Consider the following 25344-nt stretch of genomic DNA (forward strand, 5'->3'; position numbering starts at 1 on the left):
CAATAATCAGGAACTTTGGAAGGAAAGCCAAATAATTTACATAAAGGTTGGGGCTGTAATCTAACTAACTAATTGTATTGCGTTAAATACAAAGTATCAGTCAGTCTGATAATTTCAAATGCTGAACCACACGTAGCTCATACATTACACTAAATGCTTAATAAGCACATTTTGGTTTGGTGTAGTGTGTGTTTGTTACGTTGCCTTTAGATTATTAGAAGAGTGAATAGGCTTTTCATTAAATTGTAATTGGGATTTATCCTGTTCAAGTGAGTTCAAAAATAAGTTCCATGGGGATCATTAAGGCATACTCCCAAGTTAGGTTCTTTGGGTAGCATAAATCAAACGTAGATACAATCAAGAAATTACAGTCAAGAATTACAAAACAATAAATATTCCCTTTATTATCTCTGATTCTTTTTGAGATGATCCATCTCCTAATAAAAGATGATAAAGGTAAAATTTGGCAGTATATATGTATGGATGTACATATATATGTATTTATGTCACAGTCACACTTCGTACCTTAAGCACCTGCCAAAGCAGAAACTACCCACTACAGAGTCAAAATCCTCAGACAATAATTCAAGTCAAATCAACTTTATGAAAATGCCATTGAGTTCAGAATGTGTGCACATACAGACACGCGGACACACCAACTCCAATTATTAAGCTGGCCAGGCAAAATACCAAGTGATGGGAAGATCCATGGCACCCAAATTGTCAGAAGCAGACCTTCAAAATGCTCCTTGTTTCAACTTGGTTTTATTAATTTTTATAAAAAGTTTATAAAAGTCCTTCATTCTTCTGTAAGGAGGGAAACATTCTTTTGATCTTCCAGATGTCCAGAGTAGGGAAGATGCCTGAGTCCTTCCAACATTCAAATTGACTAGGGGATAAAACACCCCCTAGTCAAAATCTCATACCTTGTTCAGATGAAAAACTGCTTGCTTTTCCCTGCTTTATTTCCCTATTCTTTCTATTTTGTTGTTGGAATAAAGTAATAGCCTTAACCTACTAACGATCAAAGAGTCTTCCATGCAGAAGGCAGAAGGAACAATCTAGGAGACCCATCATCTTTTCAACTCTCCTACAATTCCCATAATTAACATCACTTTGCTGGCTATGAAAATTACAGCCAAGATGACAGCATTGCCTGTTATCTCTGGTTTGAAGAGACGTGACTTCTGTGGCTCCTTTCATGTGGCAGTGATCCATGAAGATTCTGGGAAGCTCCAGACCTATTTGGTCTTCAGGGGAGTTTCCATCAGTGCTGAATGATTCACATGAAGGTAGGCATTAGCTTCCAGGAACTCTGCATATTCTGTAGGAGAGACAAAGAAGCATCTGTATTGCCCCATATGTAGAACACACACAAAGAAGGACTTGTATTTTACGGGATTTAATCTACAGCTGTTTTCTGCCTACCAATTTCATCACAACAGGTATGCTTTGACTCCTGTCTGTGGATAGTGGGTGCTAATGAAGGCAGTTGTGCAGAGCCCCATGCATGCAAGATGGGGGAGACCTTGGTCATTATGGTTTGCATCCTACCATGATTGGGTGTGTGGTGTGAATCCATCCAACTGTATTTTGCTCAGTAGAAACTGGATTAACACGTGGGAACCCTATCAACATCCACTCAGCCAATCCTGCAGAAGAGTGGACGGGTTTATTGAGTTTCCCCGAACGTTTCATCAAATAAGGTGGGAGCAGATCCTGAGAGGAAAAGAAGAAAAGCTCTATACGCATCTACTATGACATATGTGAAATTGGTATTGTGGCAACCTTTCTCAGTCAGATTCTCAGATGGTGGCAGTTTCTGATTCTCAGAATGATTTGACAGGTTGGTTGGGTGGGATGGGAATGGCAGGTCAACCACATTTGGAAGAAGATGACATGCTGGCCAGAAATTCTCAATGCTGGTGTCTCAACTTATCTCAAGAATACCAGATTGGGAAGGTTGTAATAGATGGAATAGTTTTCACAAATATCTCTGAAAGTCCTCAAGGTCCCTGATTTGGCTGGGCTTCTTGCACCTTAACTGGCCACGCTTAATGGTTAAATGGATCTTGGAAAGCTTAGTTTCCCTGCTAGCTCGCCGTCAAATGCCTTTTATTTGAGGATTGCCAAAATGGCTTGCAGAGAACCATGCTGAGGGCAAGGGTCAATCTCAGCCATTACTGATACTACCAGGAAGAAAACCTGCCACCTGCTGATACGTACACCCGCGGGTCCTGGCCCTAGACTATAGTGGGGTTCAATGTATTCCTTTGCACCCTGATCTGCAATGATTCACATGGTTGAGTATGTAGTGAATTGTACAGATGCAATTTCTCTCCGGCTGCAAAAGTGGACTGTCATCTAGAAGCATGCGTCAGAGGACAACTATTTCAGTTCTGATGCTCCAGGTCGCTCCTTGACCACAGTTGATGCTGAATAAATACCAAGGCTTTTTCCAGCCTCCAGATTTTCCTGCAGGAGTGAATGAATGGGAGTCTCCCAACCACAATATTGTATGGCTGAGCCGTATAAGGGCTAAACCAAAGAAGCCACATTATAGATAGTGCAGGGTTCCTCAACCTTAGCAACTTTAAGATGGGCGGACTTCAACTCCCAGAATTCCCCAGCCAGCATGGCTGGCTGGGGAATTCTGGGAGTTGAAGTCCGCCCATCTTAAAGTTGCTAAGGTTGAGGAACCCTGGTATAGTGTGTTGGGTGAATGCAGGTAACTGTGGATTATTCAGCAAATCATAGTTTACTGCAATGTATGAATCCAGCCTGAGATTAGACAATAGGGTCAGAAAATAGACCACTTGTGCGAACGCCAAGATGTGTCAGAGCTGGTGGTGGTGGTGGTGGTAGTTCAATGAAATGGTGATGGAAACTGGTGAGTGGGTAGCAAGAAAGCCTTGCTGCTGTGTATAGTTTTGGGTCTACGCAGCATGGCTTAACATGCCAGCCCAACCATTTTATTTAGAGTTCTGCTTGTGTGTGTTAGGCAGTGTTTTTCACAGAACCCCATTAGCGAGCTAAGAGTGCAACTTTTGCTCTTTGCCTCCTCCTCTGTTGTATTTTAAGCGAAGGTGATAAGTTGCTAAAATTGTTTGTGCTTGTGATGAAGGGGGAAGCCATTCCTGTATATATTTCTTCTCTTTTACTATCGTCTTATTTTTCTATTTTTCTTTTCTGCCCTTTTTATTCTTTTCTTTAGCTTGTATTAGTTGTTTAACTTTTTAATTGTAATGTTTAATAAAATGGCTATATAAAAAAGAGACCGTTCAATAAAATCTCCATGCGATATTTTGTTTGCTTCAGAGGCGAAGGGGGAGGCTTCCTAGAATGCCCACCCCACCCCACATGGGTTCATACATTTTGCTAATCCGCAATGCAATTTATTTGCTTTCGGCTGTTGTGCCAGGCACGCTGATTTATGACTGGGCAGTGTTTCTCAAACTTTGCAACTCTAAGATCCCAGAATTCCCCAGCCAGTTGAAGTCCACCCATCTTAAAGTTGACAAGTTTGAAACACATGGCTATGCGGTCACGTGCGAATCCAGCCGGTGACACCTATCGGTGGCACCATGTCAGACAATGCACCGCCCAAGAAAAAAGGGAGGGAGGAAAAAAAAGCAAAATTAATCACCAGTATTTAAAATTACAGGTCTTGTCCCGGTGAATTTGAACGACCCGTGTACGGTTGTCGAGGTGGAAGGACGAGCGGCCGAGCCGGGCTTCCACAGCGGGGCTGCAATCCTCGCGGCGCTCACTAAAGGGCAGCAAACATGCAAGAAGGCTTGACTCTGGTCTGCCGGTCGCCGCCTTGTTGCAGCGCAGGTCCGGCGAAAAGCTGGGGGTCTCTTAGCCAGAAGGGCTGCAGAGCCCCCAGCATGCCACCCCTTCCCTTTTTTTGCTTCTATAAACCGCATTAAAGGAAGGGGAGGGAGCAAAAATCCGCCCCCGTCGCGCGCAAATGACCCCCTCCCCTTCCCCCTGCCTCCTCGATGCGCCACGCGGTACCGGCTCCTCCGAGGGGGGCGCGGCTAGGCTAATTTCCTGCAATCCCCGGCGCGAGAGGCGGGGCGTCGCTGTCGGGCGGACTAATGGGAGTTCAGGGGGGCGCGTCCAATGACGGCGCGGAGGCGGGGCGCCCGCTCTCTTGATAATGAGCATGCGCGGCGGCGGGCGCCAGTCAGTCCCTCCGCCTTACCGCGGGCCTGGAGTGGTGCGAGGTGGTGTCGCGCGCTGCAAGGTGAGAAGGGAGGCGGGAGGGGATGCTTGGGCCGCCGAGCGGGGGGCTGGAAGGCTGGGACGGGGGGAGGCGAGGGGAAGGGGCAAACGGGGACAGAGCGGGGAGGTTAGGGGGCACAAGGAGGTGGTGCGGGGGCTTGTGTGGGGGGGCCAGGCTCCCCCTACCTTACAGCCTGTCCCCCCTGAACCTGTCACCCTCTAGAGCAGTTGGACTACGATTCCCATCATCCCCGCCAGCCCCTCGCCTCGTTGCGCCAGCGGGGATGATGGGAGTTGTAGTCCAGCTCCTCTGGAGGGAGGTGGGGAGACTGCTGCTTGCCCCTTCACGACGTACGCCTTCGCCTCCTCCCCCCAGATCTTGCCTTCTGGGGGTGGGGGGCTACCCCCTATCCATTGAGGGGCCCTGTAAGGCAGAGTTTCTCAACCTCGGCAACTTTAAGCGGTCTGGATGTCAACTCCCAGAATTCCCCAGTGGCTGGGGAATTCTGGGAATTGACGTCCAGACCGCTTAAAGTTGCTGAGGTTGAGAAACACTGCTGTAAGGGATGACCTCCTTTCTCCCCTCCTCTAAGGGTCGGTGAGCTGGGGGGGGCAAAAATCTGTTGCCTTGAGCTTTGCCAGGAAAGGATCTGACTCCTCAGCCTAGTTTCCCTTTTCCAGTCTGATCTGTTTCCTTCTTCTCAAAGTCCGAGGATGAAACCCGTCTGCTTGTTGTACCGTAAATTTCCCAGTATAACTTTTCTTCCATCCGATCATAACAGGCTTAATCTGTTCCATTACGCCAGTGTTTCTCAAGCTACCTCGTCCAGATGTGTGCATTTCAATTCCCAGCATTCTCAGCAATATCTGGGCTCTCTTTGGATTTTGGGCGTTGAAGTTGATATATTGGGTGGGTGCCCAGGCTGGGTAACGTTGACTTTTATCATGAGTAAGTATTCCCAGAAAGCTTCAGAAATTCTTCTTCCCATCTGTGGTTTATTGAATAGCTCGTTGCTTTTTGCTGAGAGCAGTTTGTTCATCACACATAACCTAATCTCAGGTTTACCTAGTTCTCTGCTGCATCTTTCCATAAGGGCTTGACACCAGCATCTACTACATTTCCCATTCCACCCTCAGTTTCAGTGAGCCCTCCAACCCATCTGCAGAAAAGCTCTCATTACATTTGATCCTTGTGTATACTGTAGTTCTGCTTGCTCATTGCATGCGTTATACTAAAGGGCTTCCCTCTGGGAATCATTATTCCCCTCTCCCCATCCAGCAGTATTCCCTGAATTGTCTCTTTTCTGAAAATTGTGGATTTCTTTCCAAGTAGCAGTCGTCTTGTCCTCCTTCAATTTCTGTGCCCTCAGTGCCTAATCACTAAATCTGGCTGAGCTGTGCCACCTAGAACAATCTCCTAAGAATTCATATTTACTTTATTCAAATACAGTTTCATATTTAAGCCCCATTCTGCACAGACCCAACCTGATATGCGGGGATATTCCTTACGTAAGATCATTATTTATTCTTTTTATCTCATGTGGGGAGTCAGCAAGGTGAAATGAGAGGTATTTCTTGAAGGAAAGTGTGGAGAGAGGAGATCCTGAAGGGCCTGGATAGTAACTCTGGCACAATAAGCTGTTAGGTTTACATATGTGATGGGATGAGTAGGGGCTGGCAGAATATTTGCAATAGCAAGGAATAGGTACCAAGTTTGCCAGCAGGTAGGGGCTGGATTTGTGCAACACACTGGCCTAAGTCAAAATGGGATTGGGGAGTTTGTGGTGGGTGTTTCCATCAAGTTAAATGGAATTATTTATCTGGGGACCTCATGTGATGTGAATGCAGCCACTGTGCTTCCGTTAAGCTGTGTAAATTTAGCCAGTTTTCTTAGCTGTTGGTTGGGGAATAAAAGTGATGTGTGTCTATGGGCTTAAGGGGCAGTGATATCATGAATATCTGGGCTTTGTAATCCTGAGTAAGAAATACGGAGGAGCTAAATATGAGGAATTTGGGAGAAGGATATTTATCCAATTCCTATCAAACTTAGATAATCCTCGGAAGTAAATGCACACCTTGGAGAAATTTGGTCCTGAATATCAGCTGTTATGGGCCACCAACAAAACAGGGCTTGGGGAAGTCATTTTGAAGCACTAATGTTTTGGAAGGAGTATGGTGGATTTAGCAAGACTGGGACTGAGGAAGCTGAATATAATCAAATAGTTGCAGGAATAGTTGTGGGGGGGTTGCAAATCAGAAAGGTGAAGTAGGAGGGGATGTGGAGCTGTGCTCACACCGGCAGGCTATGGCTGAGGTTGGTGGTTCTCATTAAGTAATGGTGAGTTAATAGCATGCTAATGAAATAATCTGAAAGTACCAGATGCATGGAAGATATTTTGGGCCCCTTGTGTGTATGTATATTTTTAGCTAAGTGAAATAAAAAGCCTGGTTTGTCCAGGCTTTGCAAAAATAAGCAAATGTATGTGTGCTTATTGAGCAAGGGACTGTGTGGAAATGCTGGACGTTTTTCTGATACGAAAGAGTGACTGCACCTTCTGTAAAGAAAGAAGAATTGTAGTGTGACGTAGATATACATGGATTGCACACTTGGGGGATACTAAATGAGGCTTATTTTCTTACAGAAAGCATGTGAATCATGCAAATAATAATCTTTAAAGTGTCAGTGAGGAAAATGTCTTGCAGTCTAGGTTGTTGCAAGATATCAGATCTGGATTATTGCTGCTTCTTGGGGCCCGTTGAATCTTCTTTGCTCCAGGTAATCCTTCCATTTCTGGATAAGACTGAGTACTTTACTCAGGCAGTAGTACTATCATGAAAGTTGTGAAGAAGGTTGTGTCATAGTGTTTTATCTTGAGTTTAGGCTTGTGGAAGGGAATCTGTACAGTATATTCTCCAGGTAGGAATGCTGTTAGAAGCTATCTGTGGACCGCATCCCTACAACTTTTCTCTTTTGAGATTTCAAAAACATGTTTGCTATGGCAAAGAGTTCTCTTGGAATTTCCTAAGGAAAAGAAAAGTCATTTGGGAAAGCAAATGGTAAAAGAGTAGGGAGGGAATTGGGCTTCTCTGCTGTAAATTCCTTTTTGCACAAAGCCCTCTTTTGACTGCCTCTGCCCTTAACCATGCTGTAATTTTGAAATGCAAAAAGCACACCGTTTTTACAATAAAAACCGACGAAAAATGAAGTCCTAGGTCAGCAGTTTTGATAAATTTCCAAATTAATCAACTCACTACCCACACCTGAAGGAAAGCTGTTACCGGAAACACAATATAATGTCAATTGATTAATATATCCCCATTCACTATTGATGATCTGGTTTGCATGACTGATTTATTAATTCCTAAAATAATCTAAGAATTGATTGTGTACAGTAATACCTTGGTTCACGAACGCTTCTGTTCACGAACAATTCGGTTCACGAACAGCACTGTTCGCAAAATTTTGCTTCCGTTCACGAACTCTGCATTGGGTGACGAACACGACCCGCAGCCATCTTCCCTGCTCTGACATGTGGTCGTGGCTTGCTGTAGGCTCTCCCTCCAAACAATAATTGCCTCCCCACCCGCCTTCCTGTCCTCCACGCCAGAAGTCGCCTCAAGTAACTTCTCTCTCTTCATACTGTACTGTATTGTACTTTGTTTCATATTTTTGTGGTTTAAAAAAAAATACATATGGTTCAGAACGGATTAACCGTATTTACATTGAACCTTATGGGAAAATTTGATTTGGTTGGCGACCAAAATCGGTTGGCGACCACATTCGTAGGGGTCAAGAATGGATTAACCTTATTTACATTGAACCTTATGGGGAAATTTGATTTGGTTTGCGACCAATTCGGTTTGCTGCCTAAATTGTGGAACGAATTAAGTTCGTGAACCGAGGTACCACTGTAATTAAGAAATACAAAGCTTCTCAGGTGACAACACCTGGGTAACCCAACCTGGGCTGAGAAGATAAATAGTGTTGGCCTTGTCTGATTGGATGGGAGACCACTGGGAAATATCCGGGCTGTAGACTGGACTTGGAAGATGAACAAACGTTCCTGAAGAAGCCAATAGAAAATCACTTCCAAGTTGTCCATAAAGTTATCAGGCATTGAGCTCAACTCAAGAGACTTACGATTTAACAAATGCCCTACAGTTCTATAACTGGATTACAAATACTTTACCAGATATTATGTAGTTTCTGTACCATGTCATATGTATACAGTCTCATTTTACATCTTACAAGTATCTGCACTATGTTGAATACATTGCAGAGCTTCAGTATTCAAGGAGAGCCTTAGTACCCATAAGGATGAACATTGCAGCAACATGTTTTAAAAAATGAAGACCTTCTTGACGTTATTGTGATAGTGCTTAAACTGAACTCTCTGTTTGCCCTGGTAAATATCTTTCTGGCATCTTGTTTTAGGTGTCATGCCATGCTGATGGAATGTCCAGAAGGTTGTTGGTGAGATGAAGTACAGAATTAAGAGCGTGTGACTTGCTGTGAGCCAGTATTGATGTAGTGATGGCAGCTTCTTGGCAGAGCAGGAGGTGTGAAGGAGTGTTGCTCATTAAGGGCTTGCCCTTAATTTTTTGACAGCATACTGGGCAGAAAAATAAGCTCTAAAGCAGTGTGTTTTTCAAACTTGGCAAGCTTAAAATGTGTAGACTTCAATTCCCAGAATTCTGGGAGTTGAAGTCCACATATCTTAAAGTTGCCAAGTTTGAAAGACACTGTTCTAAAGGAATCAGGAGAACTGTGTGTCTAGTTCTTTCTTGATCAAAAGTGATCCCTTATAGCAAAAATGCTCATTGTAATGCAGGATGCTTCATACACTTCAGAGGTTTTGTTAAGAGGACTTGAATAAGTATTTTTCTCTTTTTTTTAACAACGGCTTTAAAAAGAGAAAATATTTGATTAAATATAACATGGGCCATGTGTTCTTTTTTTCTTTTCATGGTGGTGAGAGGAAATTTGTAATATCTTGATGTGTATATACTTGATACAACAAAAAGTTTAAGCAAGAATTGTTCTAATTTTTCCTTTTTTTAAAAAAAAAAGTAGGACATTTTCTGTCTTCTTTTTCTGGGTTGGTCAAACACATGCTGCATATTCTTATATCCAAGCAATTGCAGCCAAAAACTTGACATCTGTACAGATTTGGTAATGTTTATTTAATTACCAAAGAGGAAAAGGGAGATATAATCAGGTTTCACACATTGATCTAAAGAGGTCAGAGTGGAATATTATCTTTAACGTTTATATTGTTTTGTTCTTTTATAATACCATGAAGTTTAAAGAGAGTACTGCTTTATCGTAAAATCATTTTCATGTGAAACTTTAAACTCTGTTTTATGCTTGTTAGAATTTAATAGATCCATTTTTATGTCTTGAATAAATTTCCAGTCTTGGATTTGTAACAGGATGTCATGATACATATATATATAAATAAAATTCCCCTCTCACCCCTGTAAGTGGGGTGTGTTTTCCTCAGTTTCAGGTCCTCTACCAGAGGCCTGGGATTTTGAGGGTTCTGCGCAGTATCTTAGCTGTTCCTAGCACTGCACTCTTCTGGACAGAGAGCTCTGATGTTGTTCCTGGGATCTGTGGGAGCCCCTCGCCCTGCTTAGGAGTCACAGCCCTGAGTGCTCCTACCACCACTGGAACCACTTTGGCCTTGACTTTCTACATCCTCTCTAGTTCCTCCTTCAGGCCCTGGTACTTTTCCAGCCTCTCATATTCCTTCTTCCTGATCTTGCTGTCGCTTGTCCCCGCTACATCTATCACCACCGCTGTCGTCTGGTCCTTGTCTACTACCATGATGTCTGGTTGATTGGCCAGTACCTGCCTGTGCATCTGGATCTGGAAATCCCACAGGATCTTAGCCCTGTTATTCTCCAGGACCTTCTGTGGAATCTCCCATCTGGACTTGGGGGGGGTCTAGCCCATACCCTGTGCAGATGTTCCTGTCCACAGTGCTAGCTTCTTGGTTGTGCCATTCAGTGTATGCTGTTCCTGCCTGCATCTTGCACCCTGCCACTGTGTGTTGGACTGTCTCTGAGGCCTCTCTGCACAGTCTGCACCTGGGTCCTGTCTAGTGTGGTAGACCCTGCTTCTGTGGATCTGGTGCTTAGTCCCTGTCCTTGTGCTGCTGTGATCAGTGCCTCAGGGCTGTCTCTTAGTCCAGCCCTTTCCAGCCCCTGGCAGGATTTCCCAACGTCAGCCACCTCAGCTATCTGTCAGTGATACATCCCATGCAGGGTCTTGTCTTGTCATGGCATTTCCTCTACTTGAACTTCCTCCTATATCTGCTGCTGCCTCAGGTATTCTCTCAGCAGCTTATCTTTGGGTGCCATCTTACTGATGTATTCCTGGATGTTCTGGGTTTTGTCCAGGACAGTGGCTTGACACTCACCAGACCCTGCCCTCCCTCTTTGCGGCTGGTGTACAATCTCTGGGTGTTGGATTTGGGGTGGAAACCTCTGTACATTATGAGGAGCTCCCGGGTCTTCACATTGGCAGCATCCATGTTCTCCTTCAGCCAGCTCACTATACCGGCAGGGTATCTGATGACTGGCAGGGCATACATGTTGATGGCGTGGATCTTGTTCTTCCCATTGAGCTGGCTCTTCAGGACCTGTCTTATCCTTTGGTGGTACTTGGATGTTGCTGTCTTCCTTGCCTCCTCATCGTGGTTCCTATGTGACTGTGGGATACCAAGGTACTTGTAGCTGGTCTGTATGTCTGCTATGTGGCCCACTGGTAGTTCCACTCCATCGGTCTTAACTACCTTCCCTCTCTTTACTATCATCCTGCCACACTTCTCCAGTCCAAATGACATCCCAATGTCTTCACTGTAGATCCATGTCAGGTGGATCAGTGAGGCGATGTCTTGTTCACTCTTCATGTCAGGATCTGCGCAAGCTAGAAATCAAAGCTTAACTGAATGTAGACTAGTGATGCATAGTGGACAGGGTTAAATGTTATAATTGTTAATTGGAGGCCTGCTTGCTTGTTCCTGCCATCAAAGTCAGGAGAGAGGGGGGGAGGAAGCCAAGCCAGGTGCTACTGTTATCTCTACAGAGGCGCCAGCAAGGTCAAGCAACTGTGAGACCAGGAGAAAGGCGCGAGGAATTTCAAGCGGGAAAAGAAAGTAGAGGGGGGGGAAGGGGTTAAGAGGAAGGGTTTTGCTTAGCAATGCTTAGACTCAACAACCTATAGATGCTGTACATTTCTCTCAATAAAGAAATCTTTAATGGAACTACAGTGGTACCTCGGGTCACGAATTGGTTGCGACCCGAATCAAATTTTCCCATAAGGTTCAATGTAAATATGGTTAATCCATTCTGAACCATATGTATTTTTTTTTTAAACCACAAAAATATGAAACAAAGTACAGTACAGTACAGTACGAAGAGAGAGAACGCTAACCTTGCTCGAGGCGACTTCTGGCGTGGAGTACAGGAAGGTGGGTGGGGAGGCGGTTATTGTTTGGAGGGAGAGTCCCCCTCCCTACAGGAAGCCACGACCATGTGTCACAGCAGGGAAGATGGCTGCAGATCCTGTTCGTCACCTGATGCAGAGTTTGCGAACGGAAGCAAAATTTTGTGAACGGTGCTGTTCGTGAACTGAATTGTTCGTGAACAGAAGCGTTCGTGACCCGAGGTACCACTGTAATTAGAGTCCAGAGGATTTACTGAACTTTGGGAATGAGTGTGCAGACTCTGACACTTAGCATACAGCTTGATGTCATTCATGTAGAAGAATTAGCTGATGGTAGTTTCACTTTTAAACTTGTATCCGTACCCAGTCCTTGTGATTATCTGGCTGAGGGGGTTCAAGCCTATGTAGAACAGCAGCGGGGACAGTGCATCACCTTGGTATATGCTGCACTTGAGGGCCACTTGTGCGAGCTGTCTTGAGTTCACTTCCAGTGTTGTCTTCCACAGTCCCATTGAGTTCTTGAGGAAGGTCCTTAGTGTCCTGTTGACTTTGTATAGTGCCGGGCATTCACAGATCCGTGCATCTGGCATTGAGTCGTAGGCTTTCCTGTAGTCAATCCAGGCTGTGCTTGGATTGAGTCTTGGGCGACTGCCTGTGAGCAACTGGTGTTTTGAGCCTCTGGTGTTGTTCCCAATGCCCTTCTGAGCTGTGCTCAGGTACTGGCCTCTATCGTCCTGTAGATTGGTGGCTATGATGCCTTATAGGACTTTCCATGTTGTGCAGAGGCAGGTTATTGGCTGATAGGACCATATGGGCCAGTACATGAGCACGGCTCAGAAGGGCATTGGGAACAAATGCCCTGTACTGTTCCTTTTTCACAGATGAATCTTCTGCCTCATTTTATTAATTTGTAGATGCACACATATCTATGTTTGGTGCTATATCTAATGGTGGACCTTGGAGCTGTAATCAACTCTGTCCCAGGTCTCAGGACTGCTTGCTCTGATAGAGGCTAATTTACCCTTGACCAATAAGAGTATTGCTTAAAAATGGGTCTGGCTGAGGAATTATTACATAGTTCTGGGAGTTTCTTGGGAGCTGTGCTCACGCAGCCTGTATAATCAGGTCAGAAAAAGACCTGGCAGTTGCATTTCCCTACATGTTTAGCTGTGTTAACCTTGATTAGACTTTTTGTAACTTAGCATGTAGTACCACTCCAGCCCCTTTGAGTAGCTTACTGTGCAAGCCTACAATAGATAGTCTATTGTGCAAGCCCAGAAAATGCACCCTTTTTGTACCTTTACTGTTTCAACATAGATTGCTTCCAAAAGCAATACATCCATTGGAAAATTGAAGGGAAACAGAGGGAACATCTTGCTTGTAAAATAAAGGCTCTTAAGCTGAGTTTAACTCTTACTGTCATCGTGGACACTTCCATGTAGGGTTTTTTTTGGCAAAAGTAAGAAAGTAGCTTCTCTTTGCTTTCTTCCAGGATATGTTTTTGACTTCTCAGTATATATAGCCTAGAGCCTTAGTTTCCTGGTATCATCTGATCCAAATACTAACCAGGTCTGATCTTGCTTAAGTTTTTGAGATGGTTGGTTTGGTACTACTGTCTAATACTCCCACCTGCAATAGCTTTATAGAAATGTAGCTGGGGTGGGGCACTGCTGGAGGCCCATTAGTGGTTTTGCCTAACCACTAATGTGCAGGCTGTTCACAGTAGCACATTGTTGAAAAACTCAAGTTTTTGTCTGGAGCGTTTTCAGTTTAACCAATCAAATCAGTCCCGATCTGCCGTTAGTGGCTATTAAACGTTCCTTTCCACCTTCTTCCTCTTCTCAGTTCGAACTCTTTCCAGATCCGGGTCTTTTGTGTTTTTGATTGAGACTGTTATTAAGAATGTGATACTACTTATCTTAAAAAAAAAAAAAAAATCCATCTGATGTGAATTACTGCTAAGAACAAGTTTAGGATCTATTAAATATCTTGGCTTCATCCATTGCAATTCTAGTTTTGTTTGGAGCTGAGCATTTCAGGGTAAGAGAATCCTTGTCCTGGAACTCATTTCTTCTGAGCTGTATCCTAATAATATAACTCTATGGGAGGAGAGGGTTTGAAAACCATTTAATTGAGCTGGACTTCCCGCTGGAGCCAAGAGCTGCAATGTTGATTTCTCTAGTGGAGGCCTGATTGTCTGAACCATAGAAAAAGCAGTGAACTGAAGGGGTCCTACAGTGTCAATAACCAGAAGTGTTTAAATGTTTCAGCTCCAGAAGATCTGAATAAATTGCATAAAGGCAAAACTATTCTCCTTGGTATGGTGGCTTATTGAAATGTTTCTGACCTTAATTGAAATGTGTGAGAGTTACTGACCTGAGTGATGTCCAGTATAAGTGGATGGTCTTTTAACTGTTCTTATAGAAAAACCTTCAGCCTTTTAGAGAGAAACCGACTAGTTTTGCAAAATGATTTTGCTGTTGTGTATTGTATGAAGCCATATATTGGAGCTCATAAATTATGGTTTAGTTTTAGCATGACATGTGAGCCCATCCCATTGTTATTTATTTAATAAAACTGAACAAACAGAAACAGCAAAAAGAGAAGAGAAAAAAAAAGAAAACAATGGAACAACAATTACATAGAGAAGATCTTCTCATACAACTAGTTGTGTTTAGCAAAATACAATGTGTTTCGTTGGCTTATGGTTTGTCACAATGTGTGAGCCCACCCATTATGGCTTAGTATTGTTCAATAAAACCGTGATTAACAACTTTGCTTAGCAAAGCAATTGATTCTCCTGAAAGAACACCAAAGAAGTTGAGGGTCTTACAGGAAACAATTACTTCCTGACCAGGCCTAGTGCTAAATAAAGACTCTTTCCGGATTGGCTTTTACCTGTGTTCATATATATCTTTTCCCCTTTCATAAGATGCTGAATAATGTTTAAAACACTGTTTCTGAGACTTCTGCACGTTGTGTCTCTTGCCTGGGCATTTCATGGAGGCCTGCTCCTTTGCCACGTAGCACCCAAGAGCAGGAATTAGCCTAGAAATGAAATGCTGGCAAAGCGACAGATTCTTTTTATAGCTTGCCCTTGATTTCTTGCTCCTGTCCTGCCTTTTCGTTTTGGCTTTAATATTTCCACAGCCTGGTTTGTTTGTTCCTTCTCCTGCCTTCTAAATTTCCATCTGAAAAGTTTATGCTACTACCTGCTCCTGCATCTTGGCACTTGGAAGGGGCCGAGGAGCAACGGAATGATAAAATCTCCGTTTACTCAAAGTTTCCATGAATCATAGCTGTTTGCATTCTAGAAACTCTTCCATTATCCACTGATCCCTTCCCTTGTGGAAACCTTTTTTCCTCTTACCACTATCAGCTTAATTATGTAGCTTTTTTCTCCAGTTATGATTAGCCTTCCTGGATTACACAGCCATGAATGAATGAACATAGTTTTTTCTGTGAATGACTATTCCTTTTAGCAGTGACTCTAGCACAGTTGGATCTCAAAGTGCATTTCTTGTTTTCAAAAGATGAGAGGAAGAGGAAGAAGGGGCTTTCTTGTTCTATCTTATGCTGCTGAGTAAGGAAAGAGTATCACTATGTCCATTCGCACTGGCGATGCGAACTTTAAAGTAAGTCCTATTGTGTTCAGTGGGATGGACTTCACCGTAAATATATTAGGAGTACACCTAACTACACTTTGCTCTGGAAGGATGTAGCTAATGCAGGAAATTTCATTATAAATGTAAGGTGCTGTTCCTAGCCATATGATAAAAGAACTGAAATATATGCTCTGTGAAGAAAAACAACAACGCTTTAGATTTTTACTTAGCTTAGCAAAAAGACAAGGTGGCAGATAGGACAGGGCCAAATATTCTTTTGGGCTCTATTATTTCTGATCTTTCCCTTGAAATAATAACAAAACATTGCTATTCAGTATTTCCATGTATTATTTTACATTACTATTATTTTACAATAGACGTATGTAGCTATTTGGAGGGCCAGAGTCACACTTTGCTGTTGAACAGCATGCTGGGTGCTACACCCCACCCCAAAGTAAACTCCCCAAACTAAATTTGATTTAGTTGAATTTAAATTCCATGACAATTAAGCATCTTCCCTACATTCACATTCATTTGGTGGAAGATGTTTGAATGCTGTCGGGGCTTTGGGGCCGCACCCCTGCTTTACACAGAGCTCTTGGTGCATTTCTGAATGTTTGGCGAAGTAACAATTGCAGCCATTATGCCTTTTTTAAAAAATCTGCCTAGAGTAGGCTTAAGAAAATAGTAATTTAAATTTGTCTGTCATTCCGCCCGAGGCTATGTTTGTGCAAAAGCATGTGTTAACTTCTCCCCACCCTGTAAGAACAACTATATTTTTAAAGAATTTCTGATATTTTGTGAAAGCAAGCTCTTAAGGCAATGGGAATGCTGATCCCTTTTTGATAAGAAGGCAATCCACGCAAGTATGGGAACTCCTGGTTCAGTTTGTTTGGACTTACGATTCGAGAGGTAGCGGGGCAGGCCCATCCAATCTGGTTTGGGTTTTTTGATAGGAATTGCAAATACGTTTCTTTAGTTTTCAGCCTGTCCCACTAACTGCTATCTTCTGGGCTGTGATCCAGAGCTGCTGCGGGTCACGCTCCAGAAGCGACTAAAGTCTGCAGCACGTCAGCAGAAATCACTATTGACTGTGGGCTATGAGCCTGCCGAGTGGGGCCTAGAAATGCAGTTCTTTTGTAGGTGATAGCAGCGGGATTGGCAGAGAGAACTGATTTGCCAACAAAACCCAGTTTTCACCACGGTTAGGTTGGCCCTCTGTTTACCTGGATTGACCCGAAGCCATGGACAGGCCCTTGGCATCCTTGGCTAGAGCCTGTTTTGAAAAGCTAAGCAGTCTTGGACCTATTGAGTCCTTGGATGGGAAATCATCTGGAAATCCATGGGTTTAGACTAGAGTGGGATTTTTAAAAAAAATCCTCCCAAAATACAGAGTCAACCTCCTCTAATATCTTTGCTGAAGGAACAACATGGATGTATCTCTGAGATCACCAAGAATTGAACTTAACTGTAAAAGAGACTTTCCCTTTTGGGTTTTTAAAATATTGTCTGTGGCACGTAGAAGGTATAGCAGATTATTTCTAGCTGACTTCCAAGGGATAGCATGAATTATTGTCCTTTTTTCTTTGGGAACAAGTTTAGGCTTATAATCTCCTTCACATTTATTCAAGAAATATATAGTGTGTGTGTTTGTGTGTGTGGAGGGAGAGACAGAAGAAAATGTCTGTGCCTGCAGAGATGGATACATTTGATTGACAAATCAGCCTTGTCTCTTGGGGAAAGTAAATTTGTTTTAAAAGTGAGTTTTGCCTATTTTCTCTTCACATACTAAACACAATTTGGTGGTGAATCCCATAAACAATAGGAAAATTAGATAATGAGCAGCAAGACCTTGAACAGGTCTCTGTATATTTACTATGACCTAAATTATAAAGTTATTTTAAACTTAAAGTAAATAATTATTGTGCTGCTCATACAGAAATTCTCTGGTTTTAGCCCAATTACATGGTACTTAATTACAGCTTTTGGCCCATCACTGTACGGTCCCAGTTGGAGAGCAGTAATTTTTCCAAGAATTTGTGTAAGGAAAGCCTTATGGTTTTTGTTTAGCGGTGGTGTCTTTCTGTATCACCACAGATATCAGTTTCCAAGATGATTGGCAAATGGAATTATGCAGGGTAAAAATCCATAAAACATAAATCCCACCCAACAAGAAATGGTTGAGAAAGCAAAACTTTAATAGGAGTCTAGGAGAATGTGTGTTTCAACATTTTGTAGCTTTGTTTCACTTTGGAAGCTGCTGGTAAGAATGATAAGGCACCAATGCAGCTGTTTTTGGTGCATCTCAAATAGTTGGATTAGTTAGAGGTTGCTGTCTTTAAAGCCCATGTTGATTCAAGGAATTTGTCTCATGGTGATCAGCATGGATTGCTCAATCAACAGAGGACAATGACTGCTTACCCCAGAAAAACTACATGGGAGGTCAACAAGCCCTCTCTGCTCAGAATACTATCTTAGAAAATTGAGAAATGTGAACCCCAGAGCCACATTTGTAGACACGGGGTCTCCTTTTATCTTCCATGTCCTTCATATGCCAGGAAATCCCCTTCTCAATCAATAAGTCTTCTTTAAGACTTCTCTGTTCTTCTCAAGTGACATCTTATTTTCAGATCGTGCCACCAAGTTTCTTTGTTCATGGTTTGTACTCTTTTTAGGGTGTGCATTATTAATTTTATGCAGTGGTTAGATTTCAAGTTTGTTAAATAAAACGTAACTTAAACAGTGTGACAATTCAGTCAAATAGAAAATCCTCAGCCCTCCTAATTGAATTGCCCCTGGCAAGTCTGTGGGTGATGACACTTTTATTATTTTCAGGTAGAACTGTTGCTGTAGACTTCTCTCTCAGCTGCCTTGCAGAATTTGGAGGGACCCTTAATTCTGTGCAGGTGTGTTTTGAAAGGCTTTCTGGAATTATTACTGATCTGGGTAAGTCAATTATTGCTGTCTGGATATTCGTATTTGTGGATCTTGTGTGATTTTGGTATAATGTTAGCAAACTGGCCAAAACTCATATTACAAGAAGAGATAAAGAAACTCTTCTACTTCCATGGTAAATTTTCAACTTAGTAACTTAATGCATGAACACTGTACCAGTCAAATTGGAAAACTGTAATGGATTTGTACAAGTTGAAATTTAATTTAAGCTTGTAAATAATCTAGGAAGGAAGTCACAGCAAGCCTTGACTAGTCTTAAATAAGCTAAGCAAGGTTGGATCTGGATATTACTTGGATGGGAAACCCCCCTGAGGAACTCTAAGGGCACAGATCCATGGGCCTATCAAAAGTTGTGCTCTTTTATTTCCTATGAAGCATACATGCTCACACATTTAGCAGTTTGGGCATATTAAGACTAGTTGCCTATTCAGTAAAAGATTTAGTACTTTTTCTGTAAAATGTTTAAAGCACACTCTGGTATTTAAACCATGCTATGAAATTTACTGAGATTTCTGTCCCGCCCAGGTAAGTTTCTTCAATTTTTGACTGATGGAAGGAGGAACAAAACCCTTTCAGATATCTGTAATATTAGTCTTCCTTCTTTTTAAAAAAAACAACAGTTTAATCAAATAATCATGCTGAATCAAACCTTCATTTATTTGTGGGTAACAAAAAAAAGGTCTGATTCTTCCATAAAATCCAATCCTGTCTTCTTTAATATGAGTCATGGGTGTCCTCTAGAGATGTTGACTGGCTAGGGATTCTGGAAACTGATTGCCACATCTGGAGGATTCTGTGTTGCAAAAGTTTGCCTGAGTTCCTCTCATCCAGGAACTACATGGCTTGGGACAAGTTGCAGGTCCTGCACTAAGCTGGAGCTTCTGGGAAATCTGCCTTCTACATAAGTGTGGGGCAGGTCAATCTATCTTCACTTCCATTTCCTTCTTTATCCTATGAGGATGATGCTCCTTGCTCCTAGTGGAACTGAGAGGCATACGTTGGTAGAACAATTTAATGCAGATGAGTGCAGCTTGTGCATTGACTGGCCCTAATTTCTGGCTTAAGCAGAGGTGATGGTAACTTGTGTGCTGCGCACCCTCTGCAATTTCATTTATATTTCCTACATCCTCACCAGAAGACTGTCTTCTTGCACACTCTTGTAGACAGAAGCAAAGTTTCTGGAGCTGTTTGAAAAATGGGTCCTGGAGCAGAGAATTCCATTTTGTTCCATATTACTTTGCCCCAAAGAAAGCATTGTCCCCAGTTAAGTTTGCATGGTCCTTTCCTTCCGCCTGCTGCTTTCAGGAGTGTCCAAAATTGCTGAGCAGCCATGGAGGACTTCTTCAGTGTTGTTTGATAACAATAAGCTCTTTTTAAAAGCAGCTGCAGCAAAAAATCAGAGTGACTCAGCCTGGCTCTTTCTGTGGCGACAGCAGCCATTCTGATTCAGGTTTTCTTTTTTCTTTGTTGTTGCTTTCTGTTGGGGGGAAGTGTTGTATTTTTTGTAATTTGTTAAAATGAATAAAACATTCTGATTCAGGTGTGGTTTTGCCTCTGTTAAGCAAGCAAAAGCGTTTAGAAAAACTGAAGGTCTAAATATAAGCTCAGGATCCTTTGCTAGAATCAGAATAGAGCAGTGTTTCTCTCTCTCTCTTTTTTAAGAACTTTATTAAATTTCAGTAAAGAGTAAAATATAGAAAAGAAAAAAAGATAGCAAAAGAAAGATAATAGAGAAAAGTAACTTTCAACTTTCTTTGGTACAGGTATAGATATAAAATATATTCACCTCTTACTCTAATATTTAAAAAGCTACAAAATAAATCTGTATCAGCAAAAATATTTAAAAAGTTAATGCAAACTATATCTATAGACTCAAAAAAATGAAATTTTGATTTTGGAGTTTGATGACTGATTTATTTTATAACTATAGAGCAGTGTTTCTCAACCATGGCAACTTTAAGATGTGTGGACTTCAACTCCCAGAATTCCCCTGTCCCATGCTGGCTTGGGAATTCTGGGAGTTGAAGTCCACACGGCTTATAGTTGCCAAGGTTGAGAAGCACTGGAATAGAGAATGGGTTAAGACTCCACCATCACCCTTAGATAGATAGATAGATAGATAGATAGATAGATAGATAGATAGATAGATAGATAGATAGATTTGCAGCTGCTACTTTTTAGAAAAAAATCTGAAGTTACTGAGAATGCTTGCAAAACCAGAGAGCCACCCTCTCCAAATTCCTGATGCCCCTGTGTCAAAGAGAGGCCCTGGTGGAGTTTTTCTTCATCACGGACAACTTCTATTTATTGCTAGTTTTCCTGATTTTGTACCTCTGCATTCTCCAGCTGCAAATGGAAATTGAGTCAGGAACCAGGATGTAAACTTCAATACAAGTCAGAGCAAGATCAAAGAGGTCTTTATCCTCCTTCATTAAAGAGGGAGGTGTGTGCATGTGGCCTCTTCACTTACTAACATCCCCAATCTTGATGTATCTTCTTTTGGCAGAAAGAAGACAAGGAAAAGAAATAAGATTGTTAAAGGTTAGGATCTGCGTGACTCTGCACAGCACCTAAGAATCCAGAGCAGTGTTTCTCAACCTCATTGACTTTAAGATGTGTGGACTTCAACTCCCAGAATTCCCCCAGCCAATGCTGGCTGGGGTAATTCTGGGAGTTGAAGTCCACACATCTTAAAGTCAATGAGGTTGAGAAACACTGATCCAGAGCATTAAGAAACATTGCAAACAGGATTTGATAGAACAGGAATGCAGAGTTTACGGTTAGAATAGAATTGAGCAGCCAGCATTCCTTGAGTTGCATGTCCCCTTTTTGTGACTCGTTAAAGCCCATCTTGCCTGCATGGCTGGCTTGTGGTTGTTGCCATTTTGAGGTAGCAAATATAGGGAAGCTGTGGCTCAAATCTACAAATATAGTTTTAATAGAGTTTAAAACCAGAATACAAATGGAACAATAGTATATGTGGGAGAATCCCATTTCTGCTCTTGTGAATGATGTGGCCATCCCCACTTTTCATTATTCTCCTGATGACTGTGGCCTTTGCTCTTCTCTTCCCCAAAACAATCCATTGGGGCCCTCTCCATTGCCCAGCCATCCCTTAGCTACACTATCTGTTCTCTTAATTTGAAAGTAACAAGAATTACTGAATAAATATGGCTAGAAGCAGATAAATGGTTGCAGTGACCATTGCTAATCCAAGGGCTTGGTTCTGTCTTTTTAGCATTTAACCATGTTTCAGAATGGAGGGTTTCGGAGATGGACCTTGGTGCTGCAACTGTACCTCCTACTTCTCACTTCTTGGGCACGGGCTGGCGCAGAAGCCTTGACGCAGCCTCCCATCACGGCAGCCTCCTTTCTGCAGGATCTTTTCCTCCGCTATGGTGAAGATGACAGGCTCACTTTGCAGCAGCTGAAATCCCTGTTGAAACGCCTGGATGTGGGAGTTGAACGGCCCAATATCAGTCGCACGCAGCAGCAACAGCACAGGAACCTCTCCTGGGTAACCACCTCTACTTTCCCATTATTACTCCATCCTCCTTTTGATTCAGAGAGGTCTACAAAAGTTCTTACCCCCAAAATTATTACATTTTAATGTAATCTGTCCAGAGAACCTTTGTTCAAGTGCAGATTAACATTTAATACGGTGCTTACAGTGCTTGAATAAGAACTTAAGCTATAGAAGAAAGCTAACAGAACAAGTTGAGCCATTCTGGTGAGCACATCCTATAGCTTTGTGCCAGTGGGAAATGTGCATGTTGTGCCACTGCGAGTCTAGCAGCTGATGGAAGAAGAACATAGAAGAGCAGGTATGTTCGTATTAGAAAAGATGGTCTGCAAAATATCCAGGTCTAAATAGTTAAAAGTCAAAACTGGCTTCTTACATGTTATTGTTCTGATGTTGCTCTTGAACTATTCCTTCAGCTCCCAAGGCAGCATACAAAAGTCAAATACAAACAAACCAGACCCTGCCCATAAGACTATAGTCTGAAAGCAATGGTGTCCACAGAGGGTGGATTTACTCAGTCAGTCTGCTGATAGTTGTGTCACACCCCAAGCCCCACATTGTCATGAAGCAAGCCCTGCCCCTCTTCTGCATGAGTTGTGATGCTGCACGCAGGTCCCAAAGTGACAGAACCAATAGCTTCCATCAAAAGAACAAAAGCAGTCAGAGCTTGTCTAAAAGGCATTGTATGTAAAAGAAAGAAATAGGACACAAATGGGGAGCTAATATTAGCTCAACCCTTAAAGGTATAGTTTCTTATAACAGCCAGCTTGAATGGAAACAGTTCACAGAGCCAGAGTTTTTCTCTTTCCTCCACTTGCCTGATAGAATGAACCTTGAGTGGGTTCAAAATTGGATGAGTTATACTCCATACTTTTTGGTCTGTTGGGGGCTTCCCTTTAAAAAGTAACCAGGAGCTGTACTTGAATATATGCAGGACAGTCTTTGGAAAAAGGAAGGTGTGTGTGGTGAAAGGCTGCGTGAATTTGCAGAATATCAAAAACTGGATTTTTTGTTAGGAATTGCTTCTTGATGCCTGAGAGGGAGGGAGAAGATGCTGTTGCTGAGAAGTTAAGGAAAGGAGATTGGAGACAGTGCATCATTTGTGGGTCTGAAGAAGCGGAAGACCCACCATGGAATTCTCAACCTTTTTGCCTTTGTTTGTAGTGCTTCAGTTCTTCGGAACTCTTTGCCACACACAATCTGAGTGAATGGTCCCATCTTGGTCGGAGCGAGTTCCAAGAATTCTGCCCAACTATCTTGCAGCAGCTGGAGTCAAAGGCGTGCATGTCGGAGAATTTGGAGAATGAGGAAGATGAATGGATGAAGGAGGGGAAACCAAGCTCTACAGAAGGTGCGCGCATTCGACCCAGCCAGCCAGCCACATTAGCGCCTTAATGGTTTTTAAGTTGTAATCTTCCTTTTTCAACTTTTCAACATTTTGAGTGAGGAACTGGTATCCATCTGGATTGTGACGTACTATTTCTAATCGGTTTTCCTTTTCCAGCTGCAGCTATGCTATAAGGCCTTGTAGTACAGTGTTTACAAGAAATTGAGGCTAAAAGTGGAAGAGCACAACTTTATTTTATTTTAATTTTTAAAATGTGTATGCTACTCTTCAAAACTGGTGTTTCAGGAAGCTTCTGAGCCTGCTGCAAAGATGGCTTTTCAGCTATTTAATTTCAAGTACAGTATCTGCTTCTAGCTACACCATTGCCAGAATGTTATGCAGAAGCTGAATATCAGATGAGAATACATAACAATTTCTTATGCTCATTAGAGGAGATGTAGAAAGACTTTAAACAGTGCCTTTTGGAGCCTAAGAAATCATTACATCAAAGCAAAGGGGAAAAAGCAGTGTTAGTGGGGGAATGAAGCAATATAAGTATAGTCTTGGAAATCTGTTCTTGAACTGGACTACTGATGTATGCATGTGTACATAAAATGGGTGTGATACAGATATATCTGGATGCCTTGAGTCAGTGTTGACTCCTGGTGACTACCTGGACTAGTCCCTGCAGTTTTCTTGGCAAGATTTCAAAAGTGGTTTGCCATTGCCTTCTTCCTAGGGCAGAGAGGGTTGACTGGCCCAAGCTTACCCAGTTGGCTTCATGCCTATGGCAGGACTAGAACTCACAGTCTCCTGGTTTCTAGCGTGGTGCCTTAACCACTATACCTAACCGGCTTGCACGTGCTCTCTCTCACTCTGTGTGTATGTGTGCGTGTGAATCACATGCTTTTTTAGTCTAATAACCTACAAATGCATGGCATTTTCAGAATTGTCCTTGTTTCATGTTATAGGTGATGTGGATGAATCTCCTATTTCATCCTATTTCTCCTCTTCTTATCTCTCTCATTTTGTATACATGCCCTGAGTTTGTAGGCTATTATTCTGAATCTCGTGCAAAGAAAAAAGCTTGAAGCTAATAGAATGGGAAGCCCTGAGTATTCTGGTAGAAATAATTATATACAACATTAGCGATATAGAGAAAGTCTTTCTCAAGCTTACGTCTAAAACATATCCTTGCCTAGGAAAAGACAGTTAATCCATGAAAAAGAAAAAAAAATGAATATGTTTTAACTTTGTCCTGGCTGTTTTGAATTTAGAAGTTGGTTGATCTGTATGGATAGGTGAAAAGGTATATTTGAATAGATTGGCATTTTTACAGGAGAAAATTGGAATTGTTTTGATTTATTTGAAAAGAAGAACAGCCCCTCAGCTGCTGTCAGGGTGTTCAGTTTGTTTTGTTTTCCTACTTGCTATCATTCACAGAAGATTGGTTAATGAACACAAGGGAGCTCATTCCAGTTTTTTTTTTTTATTGCTTTTCAACTTGCCTTTGGTCAGATAATTAATTATTGTAACCACTGGGTGAGAGGTAAGCTGTCATAATATGAATATGAATAAGTGATATGATGGTGTTCAGTTTCTGTATATATAAATGTACAGAGACATTTTAAAATGGTTACAGCTGTCATTTTAAATGCAGTTATGGACACACATGAAAATTGAATTTGTATTCCCTTATGAATCCAATTAGTCTTGATAATACTTTTGTCAAGATTGGCTATCAATTTTATAACTATTTTTTTTAAAGTACTTTAAAGAAATTGCAACTGCTTTCCTTGAAAGGGAATAAAATGAAGAAATATCCATCTGACATACAGGAAAGTAGATTGAGTCACTGTAGGCCTCATTATTATAGGTATGTCAGTGATTCTCTAAACGGTTGGAGGAAATGTTTCATCAGCCTAGCACCAGAAACCCGTGTTGGTTAGTTGTTGAGAGTTGGATGGGATACAATTATTATTATTATTATTTTGCGCTGCTTCATGCAAAGAATATAGTATTAGAATCTCAGGGTTGGGTTATTAATGCTAGGCTACTATTAGAAGGAAAGATTAGGATATCTGGGGCACTGGGACAGGGACACACTACAAGGAAGCAACATCTCCTTCTAAGCTGCCTTCTAAAATTCCAGTTGAGATGAACAATGAGGCCACTGGAGCCTTTCACAGATTGAGCATGTATCAGTGTGGGAGATCTTGGTTGATAGCAAAAAGAAAGCAGTACCTACCCT

The 25344-nt window shown here is 42.1% G+C and overlaps 1 protein-coding gene across 5 annotated transcripts in view; it reads left to right on the forward strand.

Moving 5' to 3' along the window:
* The first annotated feature begins 4175 nt into the window (after nucleotides 1–4175).
* Nucleotides 4176–25344, forward strand: part of SLC39A14 (solute carrier family 39 member 14) — a 39630-nt gene continuing 18461 nt past the window's right edge. For 2 of the 5 annotated variants that reach the window (XM_088152062.1, XM_088152060.1), the window contains exons 1-4: nucleotides 4176–4252; nucleotides 18124–18234; nucleotides 21482–21760; nucleotides 22931–23117. In XM_088152062.1, coding sequence (XP_088008188.1) covers nucleotides 21491–21760; nucleotides 22931–23117 — 457 coding nt within the window. In that variant the 5' untranslated portion in view covers nucleotides 4176–4252; nucleotides 18124–18234; nucleotides 21482–21490. Of the gene's footprint in view, nucleotides 4253–15302; nucleotides 15319–18123; nucleotides 18235–21481; nucleotides 21761–22930; nucleotides 23118–25344 lie in introns of those variants that run through there. The other 3 variants (XM_088152063.1, XM_088152061.1, XM_025171683.2) reach the window with 3 other exon arrangements.

The sequence above is a fragment of the Python bivittatus genome, unplaced genomic scaffold (genome assembly GCF_059951505.1).
Source record: "Python bivittatus isolate LINGU-HERP-01145 unplaced genomic scaffold, Pbiv_v1 ctg000680_np1212, whole genome shotgun sequence".
NCBI lineage: Eukaryota > Metazoa > Chordata > Lepidosauria > Squamata > Pythonidae > Python > Python bivittatus.